Source organism: Zootoca vivipara, chromosome 12, assembly GCF_965207765.1.
Source record: "Zootoca vivipara chromosome 12, rZooViv2.hap1.1, whole genome shotgun sequence".
NCBI lineage: Eukaryota > Metazoa > Chordata > Lepidosauria > Squamata > Lacertidae > Zootoca > Zootoca vivipara.
Window position 1 is genome coordinate 29,712,700 of NC_142595.1, and position 26,952 is coordinate 29,739,651.

General features: G+C 47.0%; 2 protein-coding genes across 2 annotated transcripts; both read left to right on the forward strand.

Moving 5' to 3' along the window:
• Positions 1–4,549: 4,549 nt before the first annotated feature.
• Positions 4,550–5,575, forward strand: LOC132592925 (olfactory receptor 14A16-like). Its single transcript, XM_060281166.2, has one exon. The coding sequence runs from the start codon at positions 4,589–4,591 to the stop codon at positions 5,573–5,575; it is 987 nt and encodes a 328-aa protein (XP_060137149.2). The 5' UTR covers positions 4,550–4,588.
• Positions 5,576–17,368: 11,793 nt separating this feature from the next.
• LOC148683898 (olfactory receptor 14A16-like) lies at positions 17,369–26,561 on the forward strand. Its single transcript, XM_088654641.1, has 2 exons — positions 17,369–18,035; positions 26,242–26,561. Exons 1-2 carry the CDS (start codon positions 17,369–17,371, stop codon positions 26,559–26,561), a joined length of 987 nt encoding a protein of 328 aa, XP_088510767.1.
• Positions 26,562–26,952: the final 391 nt, after the last annotated feature.

A 26,952-nucleotide genomic window follows, 5' to 3' on the forward strand; every position in this document is an offset into this window, starting at 1 on the left:
AGGGATTTCCTGGAACAGAGCATCATTTCAAGTGAAATCTTCCTGATAGATTCAGATATGTAAACTCAACATCTGCATTGTTTTAAATGGTCACCTTGCATTCCTTCAGCTCAACTCTATCTTTCACACTTTTCCTTGTCACATCCCATGGCATGTTGATAATACATTTACATATGTATGTTGACGCTTATACCCCATTTTTCACTTGCATGATTCTTAAAGTGGCCTACAGTAGGCTGAACACATCTCAGCAACCCTCAATCTTCTAAAATATGGATAGTAACAGGTCATGTTTCCTTTCAGCTCTGACACCCCGCAGCATGTAAACAGCAATTTAACCTAGTATTCAGGTTTTCAAGGTAGTGATAGCACTTAGATGAAAATATTTTGGGGGGAGTAGGAATTCAGAGAATTACTAGAATGTCACATGCACGCATATCTGAATTAACATCTCAGCAAAAAGTACATGCATCTTGGAGGCAGTCAGAAACACAAGCACTACCCTGTGATAGGGATGTTTCTCAATGCATGGGAAATAATGCAACTTCTTTGCAAAAAATATGTTCCCATCTAAAGGAAGCTCAGGAGAAAATACAAAAAAGAGACACCTCCTCCCTTGACAATGCAGATTTTTACATCACTACAGTCATACCTTGGTTTAAGTACGCCTTGGTTTGAGTATTTTCAGTTTAAGTCCTCCGCGGACCCATCTGGAATGGATTAATCCACTTTCCATTACTTTCAATGGGAAAGTTCGCTTCAGGTTAAGTACGCTTCAAGTTAAGTATGGACTTCCAGAACCAATGTCACTCATACCTCGGGTTAAGTATGCTTCAGGTTGATTACTCTGCAGACCCGTCTGGAACAGATTAATCCACTTTCCCTTACTTTCAATGGGAAAGTTCGCTTCAGGTTAAGTACGCTTCAGGTTAAGTACGGACTTCCGGAACCAATTGTGTTTGCAAACCGAGGTACCACTGTACTGATCTAAGAACAGGCCAGGTACCAGAGGTATTCACCATTCCCTTAGAAACAAATGGAAGTGTGATGGAATAGAAGCATAGATAAAGGGGATTGCAATGGTCAGATCTTGAGACAGCAGCAGCCAGAGTTTATTAGAACACCAACCAATCTGGAAGAACTGGTGAGTCAAAAATACAGAACTTTGCTGTCAAACAGAGTGGGAGATGTATGTCAGCTAGATAGAGGGACTATTTGTCAGTTAGACAGCAACCTGGAGAGAGAAGGACTTTTTCTGATTGGGATTAGGAACTAGCTAAACATGGATGACCAATATAATTCCTTGAAGGGGAATTAAAAAGTTTAGGAGAAGTTGTAAGATAGTTGCTAGGGCAGTGAAACAATTGCCCATTATAAATGGAAATAATCTATCCTGTGAAGAGGTTTGAAGACAAGTGCTGACTGGGGTTTTAAAGTTCAGTGTAAAGAGTGTCTGTCTGAAACTACATATTGTGTCTTACATGAATAAGCATGAATAAAATGAAGTGTCGTGCCTTTGAAGAGTAACCATTAAGTTGTAACCCACAATGAGTGTAAGTAAACAGATGTATCCAGTGTTGTTACTAAGGAGAGTTGTATCTTTTAAACACTGAGAAAACTGGTCATGCTAAACAGTCGCGTGTCAAGACCCTCAAGCCAACCCCCCATTGGAATGAAGAACTTCACACGGACACAGAATTTAAGTTTAAGGTTATTGGACAAATTAGGGCCACAACTCTCATGATTGCAAATGTGAGCGGTATTGGCTAAGGCATTGGCTAAAGACTATATTTTTATAGGATTTTCCCCCATCTGAATTCTATGGTATCTCCTTAGAGTTTACACCTGGTGGAAATTAGTTGTGGTTCATGCATTGCCCAGAGCTTTTAGTACAGTGGAGATAAGCAGTGAGACTGACTGTGAGGTGGTATGTGTCAAACTTTTTCAGCAGGGGGCCGGTCCACTGTCCTTTAGACCTTGTGGGGGTCCGGACTATATTTTGAAAAGAAATCTGAACGAATTCCTATGCCCCACAAATAACCCAGAGATGCATTTTAAATAAAAGGAGACATTCTAGTCATGTAAAAGTACGAGCCAGGCCCCACAAATAACCCAGAGATGCATTTTAAATAAAAAGACACATTCTACTCATGTAAAAACATGCTAATTCCCGGACCATCCGCGGGCCTGATTTAGAAGGCGATTGGGCCGCATTCGGCCCCCGGGCCTTAGTTTACAACCACTGTGCTAACTCAATCAAAAGTATCCTGAAATAGTCACACTTGAGAGCTATTTTTTCCCCAGGCATGGACCGTAGATTTGCATCACAGGTACTTGAGAAAATTCTTTTCATGTTACTTCTAGTCTCAAAAAGTCCCGCTAGTGGGTTGGCAGAAAGTGAAGTGAAAATTATAAAGTATTTGCTGGCGGGACTCAAAACAGATCCTTATTTGGCATTACAAAGTTAAAGGGCCACATCCATAGAGCAGTGAAGCTCCCCTGATGAGCTCTTGTTTCATAGAAAACTCAGGACCAGGATACCATGTGTGTTAACACCTTAACTCTGATTTAACACAAGGTGTCCACTCCCAGATAAATCAGCTGCTGAGACAAAAGTGATATTATGGCACAGGGTTATGAACATATATTCCTCTGCAGCCAAAGGCGAGGGTTGGATAAATGAAGGTGTCTCAGGGACACATAGGGATGTTGTTAATGAAGAACTAGCTCTCAGACCATATAAAATACAGACCTCAGATGAAGTATGAAATAAACAGCATCACCTCCAGATATCCTAAATGGGAGAACACAGTGGGTAAGGGGGAATTACATGGGGAACACTGAGCTAGTTATACCTCACACAACTATCAGAAATTAGTCTGAGAATGTCCAGTTGAAAGAAGGTTCCAGAAAGACTTATATGGCATTAACATCATCACTATTAATAGTATTAAATAATATATATTTTTTAAAGAAACAGGAATATAAAGAGATCTAGGTGTCGGTGGTTTATTCTAGCTTAAAGATTTTCACGGGCAATATTTGTTTAAAGGTGGACGTTTACATACTTTGATGGATTTGTGTTGGACTCCTGGGACCAAGGCTTAACAAACCCCGCTGCTGCTTTTTGTGGGACTCCTGAGTCCAAGCAACAAAGGAACACAATTGCTGATTTGTTTGAGGCTCTTGAGACCAAACTCCCAGGAACATAACTTTAACAATAGTAATAAATTTCCACCCCATGGAAAATCTTCATTCTACAAGAGTGTAGAAACATGTTAACTTTCACAGAAGACAATGCAGGTGATTGATTTATCATCATCATCATCATCATCATCATCATCATCATCATTATTATTATATTTTATTTTTACAAAAGGTCCATGAGTGGCTAGAAGAATACAGAACATCTTAAAGTGAGAAAGAAATTGCATCTGGAAATGTATTTAAAGGGAAAGAGTAAGATGTTTATATTTTGTATAACTTTAGTGATACCTGTGTAGTTTTTGGAGGGTTAAATACAAACAATACTACTATTGTGTATTGTGTAGAATGTGAAATCCTGCTTGTTATGTGGTCTCTCCTGAAACCTACACTGCACATGGAAAACCCAAGGACCTGTTTTCCATGACAAGCTAAGCCAAAGCTTAACTCAGTGAGACGGGACAAAAATTCAACCTCCTGGAAAGAAGATTACAGTAGCTTTGTTCCTCCATGCACCTTTTTACTGTCATCTTAAGCTATACCAGGATTTGACTGAGCGCATCATCCAAACCAGGACAAATGGTTAGCCTCTGTCCTCACAAGCCAAGATCCTACGCATTTGTACATTCATAAGACTGTAGTCTGTGCACAGTGTACATTAAGGTTGAAAGCATATAGCAAAGATTAAAACCTTTGAAACCTCCGTGATTCCAACTAGGAAGGCGTTGCAAAGCATTGGGCCTAGAGTACTGAATGTATGTCTGCTAGTGAGTATGAGCTATTTGTCTGAGGAGTGCGGACCCACTACCAGTGACTCAGTCAAAGACCTCAATGATAAAACAGGGATATTAGGAATCAAGCTGTTAAGGTCTCCTGGACCTAAGTTGTGATGGGCATTGCAATATAAATTAACACCCCCCCCCAAAATGATCTACTTCACTCATCTAATTTAATTATATACTTATGAAACTACAATTGATGACAGTAATCCTGTTTACAATTTGTTTATAAATATTCAAATAACTTTCTTGCCACTGTAGTAGCATACATGAATAAATTTCTATACTGTTTGGGTAGTTCTACCCCTATAATTCTCAGAAGAAAAAGGACTACTTAGCAGTCAGACCAATACGACTACCTACTTGTACTTAGCAGTAGTTTATCTTACGAAAATGGTGCATTATCAATCTGGAGTTGAATGCTAACATCTCCTTTAGATGAATATTTATTATTACACCATTTTGTTCACTACTTTCTTTTAAATCTACATCCCACAAAAACCACATCCAAAGCAGTATTGGATACCAAATATAAGTTATCAGAAGAGGGCTTAAACTTATGCTTATCTTCCTGTTTTATTCTAGAAGCAGCAATCATTTTAGTGATGAATGCAAAGATAGGCAATCAATCCTCTGTCTCTGAATTTCTACTCCTGGAGTTTTCAGCTGTACGGGAACTGCAGATTCTACACTTCTCTCTGTTCCTGGTATTGTACCTGGCAATTGTTTTTGGGAATCTTCTCATCATCTATGCAATAGCCTTTGACCGCCACCTTCATACTCCCATGTACTTCTTTTTGATGAACTTGGCTATCCAGGACATAGGGGCTGTTTCAGTCACCATCCCCAAATCCATGGCCAATTCTCTCATGAATACCAGACACATTTCTTATGCTGGATGTGTTGCTCAGGTCCTCTTATTTGTTTTCTTTCTATCATCTGATACCGCCCTTCTTACAGTCATGGCATATGATCGCTATGTTGCCATTTGCAATCCCTTACAATATGAAATGGTGATGAACAGGGCAGCCTGCAAACAAATGGTCTCTGGTGTGTGGGTAGCTGGCCTTCTCAATGCAGTCATGCACACGACTGCAACTTTTGCAACCCCTTTCTGCTCAAACATTGTCAATCAGTTTTTCTGTGAGATCCCACAGTTACTTACACTTGCCTGCTCTAATTTATACCTTACAGAAATTGGAGCTATAGTGGCAAGTATAACAATTGTGTCTGGATGTTTTGTCTACATTGTTGTCACTTATGTGCACATCTTTACTGCAGTTCTGAAACTCCCTTCTGTACAGGGAAGGAAAAAGGCCTTCTCCACTTGCATACCTCACCTTGTTGTCTTCTCTGTATTTTGTTTCACATCATGCTTTGCTTACCTTAGGCCTCCCTCTAAAACTCCATCTGACCTGGACTTTGCATTAACTGTGATGTATACCATTGTCCCACCCATGTTCAATCCAATAATTTACAGCATGAGGAATAAGGAGATTAAAAATGCTGTATCAAAACTCTTGGGTGTGAAGCGCGCTTCTATGAATATCTTTTCCAGACTTATCCTGAAAAGGTTACATTTGTGTTCATAGGTCTAAGCATAGGGAACTGTGGAGATATCATGACCTGTTACAGCTTCTAGATAAATTTTGATATGCAGACTCAAAATCTGCCAGGTGTCACAAAGACATCTTGTGTTCCTCCCCCTTAGATGTACCAATAATAATTTTGCATCTCTGATCACAAATCATACATTTAGAGAGGGACTGTTTGTAATTTAGTGCATATCTAACTCTCTCGTGCCACTGCCTTTCATCAGGCAATCAGCTTTTTTTGTTGATTGCCATTTCTTTCTATTTAAAGCTAAAGAGTGGGTTTTCCTGGGGAAAGGAGCAGGGAAAGGAGGAAAAAAAACATTCACATCCTTGGTTTCTAGCTATGGGAAAGGCAAAAATGTGGATGAGCCCTTGTTTAGGAACTTCAGTTGAGAAGGACCTGTTCTGATTGGATTTAGGGATTAGCTTTAGAGGGCAACCCATTTTGCCTTCATAAAGCTAAGGAAAACACCCTTGATGGGGCTGTGAGATTCTTGCTACGCAGTGACACAAATATCCATTTTAGGCGAAGATAGTCTATCCTGAACTAGTTTTAAACAAGAGTTTTGACTGTGGTTTAAAAGTTCTTTGTAGAGAGTTTTTGCCTGAATCTATTGTGCCCCAAATAAGTAAAGTTTCTAAAATGAAGTGTTGTGCTTTAATAGAGTCAATATGAATCTGGAATCCTCATTGAATGTAAATATATAAAATTCTATCTTTGTTCCAGAAGTGCCTCCTCATTACTTTGAACCTTTTGTGGAAGATAATTGGACACAGGGCATCCTTCACATAAGTAGAACACCTGGCTTTTCTACTTAACAGATGTTTCCAGTGTTGTTACTAGGGAGCGTTGCATCTTTTAAAAACCCAGGAAATTGGTCATGTTACCCAACTCCCATCTTTAATGAGGGAATGTGACACAGCGGCCACTGACACAATTTCTCAAAATCTTAAAAAGGGAAACAAAATCACATCCTTTCGAAAAATATGACTGGAGTTTCACAGAGGGGAAGTAATTCCACACAGGGATTAAGGGTCAGCTCTATCTTTCACACTTTTGCTTGTCAGATCCCATGACATGTTGATAATACATTTACATATGTATGTTGACATTTATACCCCGTTGTTCACTTGCATGGTTCTCAATTGGCCTACAGCAGCCTGAACACATCTCACCAGCCCTTAATCCTGTGGTTTATGGATAGTAACAGTTCATGTTTCCTGTCTGCTCTGTCACCCCACATCATGCAAACAGCCATTTTAACACAATATTCAGGTTTTCAAGGAAGTGATAGCAGCAAGATAAAAGATGGGGGGGGGCAGGATTCACAAATTTACTGGAGTGTCACATGCACACATATCTGAATTAACATCTCAGCAAAAAGTACATACATCTTGGAGGCAGTCAGAAACACAAAGACTGTCCTGCGATAGGGATGTTTCACAATGCATGGGAAATAATGTAACCTCTTTGCAAAAATATGTTACCATCTAAAGGAAGCTCAGGAGAGACAATGCAGATTTTTGCATCACTACTGAAATAAGAACAGAAGGATCCCAGGGAGAGTTGTATCTTTTTAACACTGAGAAAAGTGGTCATGCTATCCAGTTCTCATCTTTAGTGAGAGAGTCTGACACAGTGATCACTAATACGAAGAATCAGAATCTTTTTTTAAAAAAACAACCCAGTCCTTTTAGAAACAAAATATAAGACTGAAGTTTCACACAAATAATAATAATAATAATAATAATAATAATAATAATAATAATAATAATAATTTATTATTTATACCCCGCCCATCTGGCCAGGTCTTCCCAGCCACTCTGGGCAGCTTCCAACAGAAGAATAAAACACAATAATCTCAAGGGCGTACCCACCGCGGGGCAGGGAGGGGCCGCTGCCCTACTCTAGAGGCAGGGCCGGTCGGGCAGCTGCGGGCAAGAGTGGCGCTGCCGGCGGGGCTGGTGGGCAGAGGCGGAGGACAGCCCAGCGGAGCGCGAGTTCGGCGCCAGCAGCAGTCTCTTGCGCCCGAGCCGTGCGGAGTCCACACAGCCGCGCTGTGTGGGAGGGGGCAAGGGCTGACGCTCCCGACGTTCGGGAGACCTTTGCGCATGCGCAAAGTGGGGCGCATGCGCACAGCGCGGCTGTGGACTCCGGCGGCCGCCGTGCAGGGCGCATGCGCACAGCGCGGCTGTGCTCAAAGGTCTCCCGAACGTCGGGAGTCGTTCAGCGCCTGCCAGACCGCTGCAGCAACGGAGCCTCGGATAGCTTCGCGGAGGCCGGGGCTTTGCTCCAGACCTCCGCGGAGGCCCCGATCCAAGCCTGGTTCCCTTCTCTCCCCCCCCACCCACCCCCAGACTTCCCTCTTCTCCTCTAGGCGGCCGCTGGTTTTCTCCCCTTCGCCGCCGTCGCTTCAGGTTCACGTCCGCCTCCCCCCCCCCAATTTGAAAATCCTTTCTTCCCATCAATCCTCTCCCCTGATTCCACAAGTTAAACATGGGGATTACCAGTATTTCTTAGGAAATAATATCATCTGTTGAACATCATGTGTGATCATTCCTTTCTACAAAAAAAGTTTGAGAATCCTTTTTAAGATTATGCTGTAAGTAGCCTATGTTAGGCAATCCTCTACATGTCTACTCAGAAGTAAGTCTGCCAAATTCAGTGGGCTGTAAATTGCTGTAGATAAATTGCTGTAGAATTGGAATATTACCATAGATAGTAATGTGTTCTGTTTCTTTTTTATGCTACCAATCTGTTTTCTCCTTCATAATTTATATTTCCAGCTGTAATCTTAGTAAAATTTAATTTGGAAACTGGGGGTTGATTATATATATTTAACAACTCAGGGCTCATCCTATGGGCCAGACTACACTGTCATACTACATGCTTTGGTGGGAGTTGGGGTGAGGAAGTGGAAAACAGGCTGAAAACTTGCTCTATAGTGATTGAGTTAGCTAGTAGTAGCTCCCTATTCAAAATTAACCTACAGTTTCTTGCTCAAGTGGTAGGGTGAATTGAGTGGTGGCATATATATGTTATATATATGCATGTGCGTGTGCACACATTCCCTTAGGCTTTTTAAAGACTTTTTATGTATAATCCACTTTTAATGTGTACCTTCAAAAAGTGATAGTGACCCAGAACCAACAATTTATTTCCATCTCATTCAAACATAAGTTGGAACTTAACTTTTGAGCAAGCACGTAAAGAGAGTATATTCTGGATACTGAAAAGGTTTTTTTTAATGTATTTAAATGTTTTCTACTCATCTTAAACATTTGAGATTTGAATTACAGTAAAAAAGGCAAAAATAAAATAATAGGACAACTTAAGAAATACTCAAGACCATCGAAGGAAAATATCAACCAAAGGGATAACACATTCTTAGTTGATGTAGAATCATAGTTGGAAGAGACCACAAGGGCCATCCAGTCCAACCCCCTGCCAAGCAGGAAACACCATCAAAGCATTCTTGACATATGGCTGTCAAGCCTCTGCTTAAAAACATCCAAAGAAGGAGACTCCACCACACTCCTTGGCAGCAAATTCCACTGCCAAACAGCTCTTACTGTCAGGAAGTTCTTCCTAATGTTTAGGTGGAATCCTCTTTCTTGTAGTTTTAATCCATTGCTCCGTGTCCGCTTCTCTGGAGCAACAGAAAACAACCTTTCACCCTCCTCTATATGATATCCTTTTATATATTTGAACATGGCTATCATATCACCCCTTAACCTTCTCTTCTCCAGGCTAAACATACCCAGCTCCCTAAGCCGTTCCTCATAAGGCATTGTTTCCAAGCCTTTGACCATTTTGGTTGCCCTCTTCTGGACACGTTCCAGCTTGTCAGTATCCTTCTTGAACTGTGGTGCCCAAAACTGGACACAGTACTCCAGGTGAGGTCTGACCAGAGCAGAATACAGTGGTACTATTACTTCCCTTGATCTAGACGCTATACTCCTATTGATACAGCCCAGAATTGCATTGGCTTTATTAGCTGCTGCATCACACTGTTGACTCATGTCAAGTTTGTGGTCTACCAGGACTCCTAGATCCTTTTCACATGTACTACTCTCAAGCCAGGTGTCCCCCATCCTGTATTTGCGCCTTTCTTTCTTTTTTGCCCAAGTGTAGTACTTTACTTTTCTCCTTTTTAAAATTCATCTTGTTTGCTTTGGCCCAGTTGTCTAATCTGTTAAGGTAATTTTGAAGTGTGATCCTGTCCTCTGGGGTATAATACGCAAGTGTGGTGTCAGTTCCCAAAGGTCAACAACTCTGGGGACCCCTTCCTAAAATATGTGATCAGTTTGCTGTAGTTTTTACTGTTTATTTTGATTTCACCTGGGCTCTGTAGCCCCGCCCACATTCCCACTTTGTGGCCCCTCCCCTCCCGTGCCTTGCCCCCGCCCCTTGCCCCCCCCTAGTTTTGATCCTGGGTACGCCCCTGAATAATCTATTAAACATTAAAAGCCTCCCTGAACAGGGCTGCCTTCAGATGTCTTCTAAAAGTCTGGTAGTTGTTTTCCTTTTTGACATCTGTTGGGAGGGCATTCCACAGGGTAGGCACCACCACTGAGAAGGCCCTCTGCCTAGTTCCCTGCAACTTGGCTTCTTGCAACGAGGGAACCGCCAGAAGGCCCTCAGTGCTGGACCTCAGTGTCCGGGCAGAACGATGGAGGTGGAGACGCTCCTTCAGGTATACTGGACCAAGGCCATTTAGGGCTTTAAAGGTCAGCACCAACAATTTGAATTGTGCTCGGAAACGTACTGGAAGCCAATGTCGATCTTTCAAGACCGATGTTATGTGGTCTCGGCGGCCGCTCCCAGTCACCAGTCAAGCTGCCGCATTCTGGATTAGTTGCAGTTTCCGGGTCACCTTCAAAGGTAGCCCCACATAGAGCGCATTGCAGTAGTCCAAGCGGGAGATAACTAGAGCATGCACCACTCTGGCTAGACAGTCTGCAGGCAGGTCGGGTCTCAGCCTGCGTACCAGATGGAGCTGATAGACAGCTGCCCTGGACACAGAATTGACCTGCGCCTCCATGGACAGCTGTGAGTCCAAGATGACTCCCAGGCTGCACACCTGGTCTTTCAGGGGCACAGTTACCCCATTCAGAACCAGGGAATCCTCCACACCTGCCCGCCTCCTGTCCCCCACGAACAGTACTTCTGTCTTGTCAGGATTCAATCTCAATCTGTTAGCCGCCATCCATCCTCCAACCGCCTCCAGGCACTCACACAGGACCTTCACTGCCTTCACTGGTTCTGATTAGAAAGAGAGGTAGAGCTGGGTATCATCCGCATACTGATGAACACCCAGCCCAAACCCCCTGATGATCTCTCCCAGCGGCTGCATGTAGATGTTAAAAAGCATGGGGGAGAGGACAGAACCCTGAGGCACCCCACAAGTGAGAGCCCAGAGGTCTGAACACTCATCCCCCACCACCACTTTCTGAACACGGCCCAGGAGGAAGGAGCGGAACCACCGTATAACAGTGCCCCCAGCTCCCAAGCCCTCTAGATGGTCCAGAAGGATGTTATGGTCGATGGTATCAAAAGCCGCTGAGAGATCCAGCAGGACTAGGAAGCAGCTTTCACCTTTGTCTCTAGCCCGCCGGAGATCATCAACCAGTGCGACCAGGGCCGTTTCAGTCCCATGATGAGGCCTGAATCCTGACTGGAAGGGATCCAAATGGTCTGCTTCTTCCAGGCGTGCCTGGAGTTGTTCAGCAACCACTCGCTCAATCACCTTGCCCAAGATTTGAGACTGGGCGATAGTTGGCCAAATTAGCCACATCTAAAGATGGTTTTTTAAGAAGCGGTTTAATGACAGCCTCTTTCAGCGGGTCTGGGAATACTCCCTCACAGAGGGAAGCATTTACTACCCCACGAAGCCCATTGCCCAGCCCTTCCCGGCTCGCTTTTATTAGCCAGGATGGGCAAGGGTCAAGAAGACAGGTGGTTGGTTTCACTCGTCCAAGCAGCCTGTCCACATCCTCGGAGGTAACAGATTGAAATTGATCCCATGAAACGTGACTAGACAGGGCTCCAGCACTCTCCCACCCCGGCCCTGCTCCCGTGGTGGAGTCCACCTCCCTCTGAATCTGAGCGACTTTATCTGCAAAAAACTTTGCAAAAGCATTACAGGAGACATTGGGGTCCCTACCAGGTCCTGATGACGAAGGTGGTTCAGGTAGATTGTGAACCACCTGGAACAGTCTCCTGCTGCTGTTTTCTGCAGATGCGATAGAAACGGTGAAGAAGGTCCTCTTTGACGTCGCCATTGCCACTTGGTAGGCTCGAAGTTGAGCTCTAGCCTGTGTTCGGTCGGATTATCAATGACTGTTTCATCGCCCTCAGCTCTGGGGAAAACCACGGGGTTGTCCGGGCTCCATGCAATCGGAGAGGGCGCTTCGGAGCCAAAGAGTCAATAGCCCTGGTTAACTCCACATTCCAGCGGGCCACCAGGGAATCGGCTGAGAGGCCATCAACATGGGATAAGACATCCCCTACCACTCTCTGAAACCCATTTGGATCCATTAAGTGGGGGGGGGGGTGGACCATCCAAATAGGTCCCACCTCCCTGCAGAGGGGAAGGGTCGCGGAGAAGTCCAGTTGCACCAGGTAGTGATCTGACCATGGCACTTTGTTAGTTTCGCTTTTTCTTAGTGTCAGATCACCACCATCCATAGAGGTAAACACCAGGTCCAAGGCATGTCCGCGGCTATGAGTTGGGCCAGACTTATTCAGGGACAGCCCCATGGAGGCCATGCTTTCCACGAAGTCCCGAGCGGCTCCTTGTAAGGTCGTGTCTGCATGGATGTTAAAATCCCCTAAGACAACCAGGCCAGGTGTCTCCAGGAGCACATCCGACATGACCTGAAGTAGCTCGGGCAGGGAATCCTTGGTGCAGCGAAGAGGTCGGTACACCAAAAGGAACCCTGTGCTGCCCCTATTGCCCAACTTCCAGAACATGCACTCAGAAAACCTGGTCTCACCAATAGGACGCCTGGTACAAACTAATGACTTCCTAAAAATCACTGCAAACCCCCTCCCCACCCAGATGGCCTGGGTTGCTGTGCATAAGAGAAACCTGGTGGACAAGCAGCGGCAAGGACAGGCGCATCTGCTTCATCCAGCCAGGTCTCTGTCACACATGCCAGGTCAAAGCCTCCATCCACAATCAGGTCGTGGATGGCAGTGGTCTTGTGGATCATTGACCTGACATTGCACAGCAGCACCTTCAGGTCATGTGGGTATCCCTTGCTGATTCCAGTAACCATCCGGTCAGGACCAGACCCGGAGGCAGGGATAGTCCTCAAACAAAGACTGTACCTGCCTCCTCGGTAATGACATGGTCTGGTCTTAGCATAACTCCTCCTCCTACCCATGATCACTGAGATCCGTTGTCCATGATCGTTTGAGATCAACAAAAAAGTTAAATATTTAGGAATATGGCTAACAGTTATATATATATATATATATGAAAAAGTGTGGTTGGAGGTAAAAGAAATTTGGAAATATTGAGCAAAATGAATCTTTCTCTACTAGGAAGAATTGCGGTGATAAAAATGAATGTGCTACCAAAAATGTTCTTTCTTTTCCAGACGGTTGCAATAATGATTAAGGACTATGGTCTCAAAAGATGGCAAAGAGAGATTTCCAAATTTGTCTGGGAGGGCAAAAGGCCAAGGATTAAACATAAAATACTTACATATATAAAAGAAAGAGGCTTTGCTCTCCCGGACCTAAAATTGTATTAGGAGGCCACATGTTTGGTATGGATTAGGAACTGGATAAAACTGGAAAAGGAGGAAGCTTTAGATTTAGAACGTCATGATAATAGATACGGGTGGCCATACCTTTGGTATGGGAAAGGGAAGGTGCATAAAGGATTTTATAATCATATAATTAGGAGATCATTGATGAAAATTTGGGAAAGCTACAGGGACTTAATAGAGGGGGGGGAACCACCCTGGTGGTTATCACCAATTGAAGCTTCACTGCTCGAACCACTTGGCAAAAAAGGGGGGAAAATGGTCTATATATAAAGAGATACTGAGAGATCAAGAAGGCAAATGTAAATTGAAAGAATATGATGAAATATAAGGCTATGTTCAGAGTTGGTTACATTGCAGACAATTAAATGAGATGTATAAGGAAGCCAACAAAAAAGGGCTTAGCTATACAAGCTACATATTCCAAAAAGAGGTTATAGAAGAAGATGGGAAGCTGTTGAAGAAGGCTTATAGTATTTTGTTAGAGTGGGAAACAAAAGATGAAGAGGTCAAATCAGTTATGATTAAATGGGCACAAGATTTCGGACACACTATACAATTTGAAGATTGGGGAAAGTTATGGAGAGTAAATTTGAAATTCACAGATTGTTCCTTGCTGAAAGAATATTATACGAAAATGATGTACAGATGGTATATTGCACCAGTTAAAATGGTAAAAATGTACAAAACTGGATCAAACATATGTTTGAAATGTAAAGAAAAAGATGGAACTTTTTATCATATGTGGTGGGAATGTAGAGAAGTCAAAAAATATACAAACATACAAATTATGTGAAAAGGACAATTTGGAATTCAAGAAAGAATGGGAACTATTTACAAACTATTTGGAGAAACAACTTCATTGGCAGGATTTGAATAAACATTCACAATTTCTTATTAGAACAATGTAAACAATTAGGGAAATGAGATGTATAATTTTAAAACATGCAGAAACAATATGTAAAAATAAATCAGAGAAGGGAGCAGAGGGAAGTCTGGGAAGGGGGGGAAGGGGGAAAATGTAGTTGTTGTAGCATTGATAAATTGCATTGGTTTAATATTGATAAATAAAATTTAAAAATAAAAAATAAAAATAAAAGTCTTCCTAAATGAAATCGGAAAAGAAAAGAAAAGAAGAAGTCTGAAGTTTCACACTGGAGAAGTAATTCCATACAGAGAATTGAGGGTCAGCTTCCACGATCCGATAGAGGCCATCCCATTTATGATAGTATGGGAATACAGAACCTTTGCTAGGAGTAAAAACTTTTCATGCTATGGGACTTATTGAAAGATGGTATACAATAAGTCAAACAAAAGACTTTTAACGAACAGGCAAGGTGAACAATGTATTTAAATGGAAAATACCATTAGACATAAAGAGCTCGTGTTTGTGCACATGAAATGTGACTTTAAGGTACCATTGCTTCTGCAGATTGCCATTTCGTATTAAATCTGCCTCCAAGGTGCACCACAAGACATGCTGGTGCCTTGTCACAGTCAGTTCCAGAGTCCCCAGGTAATGGAAAACCATTTCATACACAGTTCAAAGTACCAAAGTGTTTATTGTCTCCAGACACAAGAGAAACCTAAACACGGCTATATTTACAGTTCTTCTGGACTTTGAAGTAAAGATATATATGTACAGTGATCTGCTAACACTATCACCATGCTAGCTAACATTGCTTTGTAAAGCCTACAACCTTTTCCCCTTTTTCTCACATATTCAGACCCTGACAGCAACAGGATATGCACAGCAAAACCATAATGAAAGCAAAGCTCTAGAGATTATTACCCCTTTGTCTATGTGTAGACATGTTTCCTGAACCAATGGCTCAGTAAGTCATACACTCAACCTTGTTGGTGTTGCCGTGGTAACAAAGTGCACCTGGTACCCTTATCTCAGAACACCCACACATGGGGTATTTACACCTTAAGACAGGAGCCCAAGCACTGTGTAATTTAACCTATTGTTTATATTACACCAACAAAACAATGTATCACATTTTAAAAGCAATTGATGGCACTAAGATATATATTAAATCCTTACCTGGGATAGTACTATCACAGAACATGATGAATGACTACAGCAAGCGTGACACACTATTGTATTTTAATATTTTGTTGGAAGCCGCCCAGAGTGTCTGTGGAGGCCGAACCAGATGGGCGGCGTATAAATTATTATTATTATTATTATTATTATTATTATTATTATTGATATAATTCCTGAAGTAATGGCTCAGTAAGTCATACACTTGACCTCATTGGTGTTGCCATGGTAACAAAGTGCACCTGACACCCTTATCTCAGAACATAAAGACACGGGGTATTTACACTGTGTACAGGACTCAGATTGTCAAGTATTCAAATGCAACAGAAAGCATCTACTTCAGACATCATAAAAGGGAGGAAAGAATGGCAGAAGTAGGACGAACACAGTGGGGGCGGGATAGTGAGCTAGTCCTATCTCACACCAGTATTTTAAATATTATATAGTAAATTGTTTTTAAACGGGATGGTTTATTTACATACCTTGATTATTTGTGTTAGTCCCATAGGGCAAAGTCTTTTAAAAAACACCATGGTTGTTTTGTGTGGGACTCCTGAGTCCAAGCATCCAGAAACACAATTGCTAATTTGTTTGGGGCTCTTGAGATCAAACTCCCAGGAACATAAATAGAATAATAGTAATAATTTTCCACCCAATGGTATAAGCATCGTGCTGCAAGTGTATACAAACATTTTCACTGTCTCAGAAGAAAAGGAGGGAGAGATTTAGAAAGAAAATGTTCCATGAGTGGCTAGAAGAATACAGAACATCTTAAAGTGATGAAGAAATTGCATCTGGAAATCTATTTTCTAAAAAGGAAAAGAGTAAGGTGTTTATATTTTTATAGCATTAGTGATACCTGGATAGCTTTTGGAGAGCAAAATGCAGACAATACTACTATACTATAGTCTATTGTGTAGAATGGGAAATTGTCCTTGTTCTAGGTTTCTCCAGAAACCTAATATCGACTGCACATAGAAAAACCAGAGACCTGGTTTCCATGACAAGGTAAGCCAAATTTTAGCTCAGTGAGACTGCATAAATGTGCAACCTCATGGAGAGAGGATTACAATTGCTTTGCTACTCCATGCTCCTTTGTACAGCCCTCAGAAGCTGCACCAGGTTTTGATAATCCAAACCAGGACTAATGGTTAGCCTCTCTCATACCCAAACGTGAGCTGCAACCAAGAACAAACCTTCACTTCAGCTCCTAGTGAGTGAGGAGAGAGCTTCAGCACTTCATTTGGCTTGGCTTGGCTTGGCTTGGCTGGGCTTGGTTTATCATAGTGTGGCAGCAAAAAGATCTGGGAAGCAGCAAAGCAGCTGTAAGCTTCTCTACAAGAGCTTATACATTTCTACATTCAGTTGGTACATACATATATGCACAGTGGACATTAAGATTAGAAACATACAACAAAGATTAAAACAGTTGAAACCTCTGTGATCTCAGCTAGGAAGGAGTTGCAAAGCATCGGACCCAGAATACTGAATGCATGCCTCCTGGGAAGTAGGAGCTATGTGTCTGAGCCATGTGGAGCCACTACCAGTGACTCAGTCAAAGACCTCACTGATCAAACAGGGATATTAGGAATCAAGCTGTTAAGGTATCCTGGACCCAAGTTGTGATAGCCATTGCAGTGGACATTAACAAACAAAATGTGAATTTGAGTAGCATACATGAATAAATTTCTATATTGTTTAGGTAAAGTTCTATTCCAATCATTCCCACAATATAAAATATTTCTTAGCAGTAACTTATTTTAAGATAATGGTGTGTTATCTATGTGGAGGTGAAAGCTAAGTTTTCTTTAGATGACGATTTATTATTACACCGTTTTGTTCACTTCTTTTTTTAAAAAAATCTGCACCCCACAAAACTCACATCCAAAGCAGTATTGGATAACAAATATTTGTTATCAGAAGAGGATTTAAACATATGCTTATCTTCCTGTTTTCTTCTAGTGATGAATCCAAATATTGTCAATGAATCCTCTGTCTCTGAATTTCTACTCTTGGAGTTTTCAGCTGTACGGGAACTGCAGATTCTACACTTCTCTCTGTTCCTGGTATTGTACCTGGCAATTGTATTTGGGAATCTTCTCATCATCTCTGCCATAGCTTTTGACCACCACCTTCACACTCCCATGTACTTCTTTCTGATGAACTTGGCCATACAGGACCTAGGGGCTGTTTCAGTCACCATCCTCAAATCCATGGCCAATTCTCTCATGAATATCAGACACATATCTTATGCTGGATGTGTTGCTCAAGTGCTTTCATTCTTTTTCTTTTTATCATCTGATGTCGCCCTTCTTACAGTCATGGCATATGATCGCTATGTTGCCATTTGCAATCCCTTAAAATATGAAATGGTGATGAACAGGGCAGCCTGCAAACAAATGGTTGCTGGTGTGTGGGTTGCTGGAATTTTCAATGCAGTCATGCACACGAGTGCAACTTTTGCAACCCCTTTCTGCTCAAACCTTGTCAATCAGTTTTTCTGTGAGGTCCCACAGTTACTTACACTTGCTTGCTCAAACTTCTACCTAACCGAAATCGGTGCTATAATGGTGAGTATAATACTTGCTTCTGGGTGTTTTGTCTTCATTGTTGTCACTTATGTACACATCTTTGCGCAGTCAGGCGGAGTCCCCCCAGCCCCCCAGGGCAGCCCCGAGTGGAATAATGACACAGGACCACGTATTCATGGGATTAAATATTGGCCACAACTTTATTAAAATTCAGATGTAGGAAGACCTTGGCGCAGGCATTGGGCGTGTATCCCTCCCAGCCCCCAGCAGGGGGTGGGGTGATCTTCAGGGTTGTCCAGCATGAGTGGGGGTTGGGCTAACTCTGGAGAACATATGTTCAAGCAGATAGCCCGCCCCCCCGATCGCCGCCGCTGGAAGGGGAGGGCAATAACCAGCCAAGTGGCATCGCCAAATGCCCCCCCCTTGATGCCCGATTACGGGAACCCTGTTATCGCCGCCGCCATAGGGCGGGGGGTCACCGCCCCCACGCCCCTCCCCTTTATGTAAATGACTAAAGGATTCCGCCCAAGGCCTGCATCCGCCAAAGTTGTGACGAATTGCTACGGGAAAGGCGAAACCTGCCAATGCAGGGAAAGTCCTTTCCAGCCCTTTAACAGCGACCGGTCGTAGCAGCGCCTGCGTGCGTGTACGCCTGTGGAAGAAAAACCTGAAACGCAAGAGGCCTGTGGAAGAGAACCTGAAAAGCAAGAAGCCTGTGGAAGGAAATATTTTTATTTATTTATTTATTTAATTTTTTATTTTATTTTATTTATTTTATTTATTTTTATTTTTTACTTTATTTTTATTTATTTTTATGTTTTTTATGTTTTTTATTTATTTTCTTTTCTATGGACCTGAAAAGCAAGCAAAGGTTAGGGAGTGGAGGGTGGGAAAGCTCTGTATCCGTCGGCTGCTTCCCAAGAATGGCTCCTCTTCTTTGTGTGCAGGTAAGCCTACCTGATCCTACCTGGCCAATCCCCCTGGCACTCCCCCTTCGGCCGGATTGGTCGGCTGATGGAGTGGGCGGTGCCTCCAGCCTCCAGCCTCAGGTAGGCAGTGCCAGCCTCCAAACTCATAGGTCTGCCCTAGGGTTCCCAAGGGGGCTGCACGCGACTGCGCAAAATGCGCCTCCCCTTTATGTTGGGGAAGCGGTCATTGCGCAGTCAGGCGGAGTCCCCCCAGCCCCCCAGGGCAGCCCCGAGTGGAATAATGACACAGGACCACGTATTTATGGGATTAAAAATTGGCCACAACTTTATTAAAATTCAGATGTAGGAAGACCTTGGCGCAGGCATTGGGCGTGTATCCCTCCCAGCCCCCAGCAGGGGGTGGGGTGATCTTCAGGGTTGTCCAGCATGAGTGGGGGTTGGGCTAACTCTGGAGAACATATGTTCAAGCAGATAGCCCGCCCCCCCGATCGCCGCCGCTGGAAGGGGAGGGCAATAACCAGCCAAGTGGCATCGCCAAATGCCCCCCCTTGATGCCCGATTACGGGAACCCTGTTATCGCCGCCGCCATAGGGCGGGGGGTCACCGCCCCCACGCCCCTCCCCTTTATGTAAATGACTAAAGGATTCCGCCCAAGGCCTGCATCCGCCACCCGAGACCACAAATTGGGGTCTCGCCGCCAAGACTACCTACACCTGAACCGCCCCAGAAACCGCCAGCCATTCCAGGAGGCTGTGTCTGATGTCGCTCAGCCAGAGGTCGCAACCTGTGGCTGTGAGGTGAACGCCGTCATGCCTGAACAGTTCCTTCCTGTAAATTTTGATGCTGGGATGCTTCACCACTTGGCCTCCAATGCGCGTGAGTGCTGCACGCAGTGCCCTATTGATTTTTTCAACAGTGTAGTTAAGTCTGACATGGGTGGTGTTGTTGCGCCATTGTAGGCGTGGGAGGAGTTCTGACCAGAATATGGTAACGCTAGGGTACGCTGCCTGCAGGCATTCCAGGTCTGAAATTGCCGCTTTTATCAAGACGATGCTCTTGCGCGCAACCAGGTCATTCTCGCCAAGGTGGATGACCAGCGCGTCTGGTGGTTGGCGGAGTGAGAGTTCGTGACGCAGCCAGGGCATGAGCGCATCCCAGCACATTCCGCGGTGACCAAACCAAGTGAGGCTGATCTTCGGTTGAAGGCCCAGGTGTTCATCGGCTAGAACCGAGGAGGCATGGACCGCTGCCCAGTATACAATGCTATGCCCAAAGATCCAGATGCGCTTGGGGTGTGTACCTGAAATAAATCATCACACAGAAGCTGTCAGAACCCATTGCTTTTACCGGATATACCCCTTAAATGCTGCTGAGCGCCAGCGGCCCAATGCCTTTATGCGCTCTGGGGGAAGCCCACTTGCCGCCGCTGTAGTGGCTGCCCCTATGCGGAAGGAATGACCGGAGTAGTGGGCAGGGTCGCCCCCGCAGGCCTGGATGGCCTTCCGCAGGACTGCTGTGAACTGCGTGCGTGTCAGGGGGCGGCCTGTGGAGTGTATTAACAGGGGGCCTGGCCCGTGCGGGCGCACTTTGATAAATCTCTTTATGTCCGATACCGGACAGGGCCCACCTTCTGTGGAGCGTGTCAGGGTAAGGGTGGCACCTTTTCCCAGCTGGTCGGTCTTAGAGGCCCTTATTCTAACGAGCACCCTGTGATCATCTAAGCTGACGTCCTTCATGGTCAGCCCCCTGAGTTGGGTTGATTTTGTGTCGCAGATGCATTCCCCCAGCCTGAGGGCACCAAAATATGCCAGGGAGAAGGCTGCCCTGAAAAGCCTAACCTCGTGCTTGGACCAGCATATACGAGGGAGCACGTCCCAGATCTGACTGAGGGTCTCTAAAGTGATTGGCCTTCTCTTATCCGGACTGGGAGGGTGTGTGTGGTGCCATCCTGCAATCAGCTTTTTAACTCGGAAAGTGTCGGATGGATCTGGGTGCTGCGAGCAGTTACAGAAATAGGAGATCGCAGCCTTGTGGATCCGAATTGTTTTGATGGCCATGCCTCCCCTTTTAAGGTGCACTAAGTATTTTAAAACCTCCGACTCCCTGGGCGCGTGACTGAGTCGCGGATCACACTTAGCTCTGAACTGCTCAAACTGTGACCAGGCTCTGGTATAGGACCGCAGCGTTGATGGAGCAAGGGCACTCAGTATCCCTGACATCACTTCGGCTCTCCAACCTTCCACAGCTCCTCCGGAAATGTCTCTGGGAGCTGATCGGCCTCGGGCGCTAGTTCTCGGAAGCGCTCCATCTGAAAACGAGACAAGGCATCCGCAATTTCATTATTAAGGCCTGGAATAAACCTGGCTGAAAATGAGATGTTACCTCTGAGGCATTCCAGCACGAAGAGATGCAGTATACGAATCACCCTGTCTGATTTCGCGGACTGCTTTGCGATGATCCGAACCACAGCCTGGTTGTCTGACCAGAAGCAGACCCTGGTGTCCTTGAGGTGGGACCCCCATATGCGCAGAGCTACTAGAATTGGAAAGAACTCAAGAAATGTTAGGTCACGCGTGACCCCCGCTGCATGCCACGATGCTGGCCATGGTTGTGCACACCAGTGGCCTCTGAAGTAGACACCAAAACCACAGCGACCTGATGCGTCCGAATGTATCTGGAACTCCTCCTTTGGCTGCAGCCAGGATTGCCAGAAGGACACCCCGTTATAAGATTTGAGGAAGGCCAACCATGTGTTTAGGTTCTCCTTTATAACTTTGGTGAGCCTGATGTGGTGGTGGCGGGCCCTGCCACCTGCCAGAAGACGATTTAGACGCGCACAGAAGGCACGGCCAGGTGCGATGACCCTGCATGCGAAATTGAGGTGCCCTAGGAGTACCTGTACCTCCCTGACTGTTGTCTTTTCTTTGAGAAGCATACCACTAATCATTTCCCTTAATATCTGCAGCTTGGCCTGCGGCAATCGGGAAGTTTGGCTGATGGAGTCTAATTCGATGCCTAGATATGATATGACCGTGGTTGGGCCCTCCGTCTTGTCGGCTGCTAGAGGGATGCCGAACTCGGCTGCCAGCTGTTCGAAGCAGGCCAGCGCTCTGGCGCATGCGTCCGACCCTGCAGGGCGGACGAGGAAGTAATCATCCAAATAATGCGAGATGTAATGGGAACCTGACCTCTGTTTCATGGCCCATTCCACGAAGGTGCTAAATGTTTCAAAAGCTGCACATGCTATGGAGCAGCCCATGGGCATGGCTTTGTCAAAGTACCAATTGTCCTGGAATTTGAAACCTAAGAACCTGAAATCGTGTGGGTGCACTGGGAGCAGTCGGAAAGCCGACTCAATGTCGCATTTTGCCATGAGGGCGCCTGGGCCGCATTCCCTCACCAGCTTGATAGCATGGTCGAGGGACGCGTAATGCACCGTACATTGCTCACGTGGAATGGCATCATTCACCGAGCCTCCCTTTGGGTAGGATAAGTTATGTATCAAGCGGAACTCGCCCGGCACCTTCTTGGGGACGATGCCCAGAGGTGATACTATGAGGTCAGGCAATGGAGGCTCGGTGAATGGTCCCGCCACCCGGCCCAGCAGGCGTTCCTTGCTGATTTTTCTTTCTGCGATATGTGGCATCTCGCGTACTGATTTCTGGTTGGGTGCAACTGAGCAGGAGGGTGTGCCCTGCACAGGTATCCTGAAGCCATCTCTAAAGCCCTCCTCGATGTATACTGCTGCCTCTCTGTTGGGATAAACACGCAGGAATGGCAACATGGCTGGGAGAGAAATGGGGGAGGGGGCTAGGGAAAGGAGGTGGTTATTGTCGGGAAGAGCCCTTTGCTGGCTGTGATCCAGAGGCACCAGAGGGTGCTCCGGCCCCATGTCCTGCCTGGGACGCGCCGGAACCCGAGCCCCGTGGGCCACGAAAAGGCCGCTTCCCTCTGTAGCATTTGCCGATGGGGTGGGAACCCGCACAGCGCTCGCATTCATGAGCGTAACGGCATTTCTCCCTGAAGCAGGCCCCATTATTATATTCCCAGCAGGTTCTTTTTGATGTCTTAGGGGCCTGCTTCTGCTGCCTATCGAACCCCGGCTGTCTCTCAAAATATGGGGCGACAAGCTCCGACCACGCCTTGCTTTCCTGGACGTCCCATCTGAAGGTGGGGTCCTGGGCTGCGCGCTCCCTGAAAGAATGATCATAGGCGAGCGCCGCCTTCTCACCTGCTTTGGCTTCCGCTGTTAGGATGATGAGCAGGTAATTGTAGAGGTGCCAGGCCCTATCTGGGTAAGCAGCTGAAACTATCCCCGCATATGTGGCAAATCCTGTGAGCCAGTTGCGGAAGGTACGCTCAATGGACACCTTTTTATCCCTTTTCCGCTGCTCGGATGATTTAAACTTCTGGCTGGTACTAGAGGCCGGGGACAGCAGGGAGAAGAGGTCTACAAACTCCCCATTGAGAATCTTCTCCCTGAGCTTCGAATTGAGGCGTATGCCAGGGGGGTCATCCGTACGCTCAAAGTTGGACTCTCTGATATTACCAGCGGAGTCAATGCCCTCCTCCCCGCATGGGGCAATGGCACCATGTTCACGCCTGTGCCTCCGATTGCGGCGGCGCCAAACCCAATGTGGTAGCCCCGGGGAATGTGGGCCTGTGACCCAATAACCTTTGATGCGCCGCCCATGCCCACTGTCACAAGAACTGGACCTACCTGAGGATGTGGAAGATCCAGAGGAATCCCTCTTGCACTTGCGTCCCCTTCTCCTGCATCCATGCCGGCGACTCTCGTGGTGGCATGTCCCGTGTAATCCGTGGCGACATGTTCTGTGCGATTCGTGGTGGCATGAACTGCGCGACTCGGGGCTCTTGTCACTCCCCCACCTATCGAAAGAACTACGGCAGGGGGACCTACCTCTACGTCTGGAGGATGAAACCGATCGGTCCTTACGGGCTCGGCGGTCAGGTGAACCACTGCTGTAGCTTCCCTTGCTACGGTAGGGTGACACCGAACTCCCCCGCGACTCGTATCTACGGAGGCGCCTTCTGAGCCAGGCGATGGTCCGCTCCTGGCTGTCCTCACGCTCTGATCTGGAATTACTGCCCCCACGTGAGGAACGTGAGGGGGAGGGGCTCTCCCTGTGGGTTGTTTTGGCGGCCGCCTTTTTGCCCCCAGCGGCTTTCTTGCCCTTAGGGGGCACTGGGAGGCTTGTTACGTACTTTCCCCGCCTTGCGCCCTTTGCTTTTGGCGGCAGCCTGAGCCTTTACCGGCTTGCGGGGGTCATGCCTCACGGTGCCCCTTCTGGTGACGGGTGGGGAGACTTGCCGCTTGGGGGGCATGATGTAGGCTATAGGCACCGAGTGGTATCACAATCAGCTAGCAGGTGGAGTAGGGTAGTGAAATTGATCAACGCAAACTAGATTAGACAGGGTAAGAAAGCAAGAACTGAGTCGCAACAAGCAACGCTACCAAAGCTGCAAAAGACAAATAATGCAAGGGTTAATCATACGTGTAAGCCAATGTGCGCATGTGGGCATGCGTGAACTAGTGTCCAACACCGGGATGACGCCATTCGACCAGCTGCTGCCGTGCGGGCGCCCCCAAGATGGCTGCCGCCATGCGGCCACCCCCAAGATGGCCGCCGCCATGCGGCCACCCCCAAGATGGCCGCCGCCATGTGGCCACCACCAAGATGGCCACCGCCATGCGGCCACCCCCAAGATGGCCACCGCCAAGGTGCCTGGTGAAAATGGTAGAGTTGGAAGGGGCCCAGGATCATCTAGTCCAACCCCCCCCCGCAATGCAAGGATGAATATGCAGCTGCCCCGTATGGAAGCAGACCTGCAACCTTGTCACGGTTAGCGCCATGCTCGATCCCGGCTCTCCCTTCCCCCCCAAGCGGCCCGGCTAAGGCAGGAGCCGCCATGAACTGGCAGGAGACCTCTGAGGCCTTGCAGCCGAAGCAGAAAAGGCTATTGGGGGGTGGTAAAAACCGCCCAGTGCGGCGGCGGCCCCCCCACGCGACCCAGCAGCAGCCGGAGTCGCCTGGAGGCGGCAGGAGGCTCCCAAGGCCCCACTGCTGAGAAACAGCTCCCGGGGGGGGGTGGCGAGGCCGCCTGCAATGGCGGCGCCCCCCCATGCGGCCCGGCAAGGCCGGGGCCGCCATGGACTGGCGGGAGGCTTCAGGGCCTCACCGCCGAAACAAAAGGCTCTGGGGGGAGGACGGTAAAGCCGCCTGGAGCGGCCGCGCCCCCCCCCACGCGACCCAGGAGTCGCTAGGAGGCGGCGGGAGGCTACCCAGGCCCCTGCCGCTGCGGAAAGCTTCAAGGGGGGGTGGCAAGGCCGCCCGCAATGGCGGCGCCCCCCCATGCGGCCCAGCAGGGCCGGGGCCGCCATGAGGCTGGCGGGAGGCCTCTGGGCCTCATCGGCGAAACGACAAAAGGCTCGGGGGGGCGGTAAAGCCGCCCGAAGCGGCGGCACCCCCCCACACGCCCCGGCGCCCCCCCACGCAACCCGGCAGCAGCCGGGGTCGCCAGGAAGCGGCGGGAGGCTTCCGAGGCCCTCCACCGCCGTGAACAACTCCTGGGGGGGGTGGCAGGGCGGACGCGATGGCTGCGCCCCCCCCCACGCGACCCAGCAGGAGCCGGAGTCGCAGGGAACTCGTGGGGGGTGGCAAGGCCCTCCAGCACGGCGGCGCCCCTCCCCCCACACCGCCGGGGGCCGCCAGCGCGACCGGGGTGCCCCCGACGGTCCCAGGTATCACGGGAGGGGGGGGAGGCCGCGCGGAGGCGGAGGAAGGCCGTACAAGGCCTCAGAGAAGGCCATAAAGGCCTGGGAAGTGGCAGGAGCTTCCTGGGGCGCCTTCCACCCCCCGGAGCCGGTAGGCCCAAGATAGCATGCGGGGTGGGTGCCCAGGAGACAGCGAGGGGGCCCTAAAAACTCTCCAGCCTCCTCCCTCAGGGCCGATGGGCCATATAAACAAGTGGGGGGGGGAGGGAACAAAATATTATTTTAAATGGGCCTAAGCAAAGGCCTCGGGCCTACCTCAACCTGTGGAATCCAGCGAAGCTCCCAAAGGCTCAAAGCTCTGAACAGCTCAAAGCTCTAAAGCTCTGTATCCGTCGGCTGCTTCCCAAGAATGGCTCCTCTTCTTTGTGTGCAGGTAAGCCTACCTGATCCTACCTGGCCAATCCCCCTGGCACTCCCCCTTCGGCCGGATTGGTCGGCTGATGGAGTGGGCGGTGCCTCCAGCCTCCAGCCTCAGGTAGGCAGTGCCAGCCTCCAAACTCATAGGTCTGCCCTAGGGTTCCCAAGGGGGCTGCACGCGACTGCGCAAAATGCGCCTCCCCTTTATGTTGGGGAAGCGGTCATTACTGTGGTTTTGAACGTTCCATCTGTTCAGGGAAGAAAAAAGGCCTTCTCCACTTGCATACCTCACCTTGTTGTCTTCTCCCTATTTTGTTTCACAGGTTGTTTTGCTTACCTAAGGCCTCCTTCAAAAACTCCATCTGATGGTGACTTTGCAATAACTGTGATGTATACCATTGTACCACCCATGTTCAATCCAATAATTTACAGCATGAGAAATAAGGAGATTAAAAGTGCTGTATCAAAGCTCTTGGGTGTGAAGCACGCTTCTATGAATATCTTTTCCAGGCTTTTCCTGAAAAGGTTCCATTTCTCTCTGTAGGTATAAGCATAGCGATCTACGGAGATATCGCAACCAGTTCTAGCTTCTAGATAAATTTTGATATGCAGACTCAAAATCTGCAGGGTGTCACAATGACATCTTGTGTTCCTTCACCTTAGATGTACTATTAATAATTTTGCATCTCTGATCACACGGCTTGTAAATCATACATTTAGAGAGGGACTGTTTGTCATTTAGTGCATGCCTACACTTTCTCTTGTCCCACTGCTTTCATCAGGCAATCAGCTTTTCAGTGTATTGTCACTTCTTTCTATTTGAAGCTAAAGAGTGGGTTTTCCTGGGAAATGGAGCAGTGAAAGAAGACCACTCACATCATTGGTTTCTAGCTATGGAAGAAGCAAAAGTGTGGATGAGCCTTTGTTTAGGCACC

Coding starts and splice junctions, on each gene's coding strand:
- LOC148683898 (XM_088654641.1), top strand. CDS start 17,369: ATGAATCCAAATATTGTCAATGAATCCTCTGTCTCTGAATTTCTACTC. Junction 18,036..26,241: donor TGTCACTTATGTACACATCT/TTGCGCAGTCAG, acceptor GGGAAGCGGTCA/TTACTGTGGTTTTGAACGTT.
- LOC132592925 (XM_060281166.2), top strand. CDS start 4,589: ATGAATGCAAAGATAGGCAATCAATCCTCTGTCTCTGAATTTCTACTC.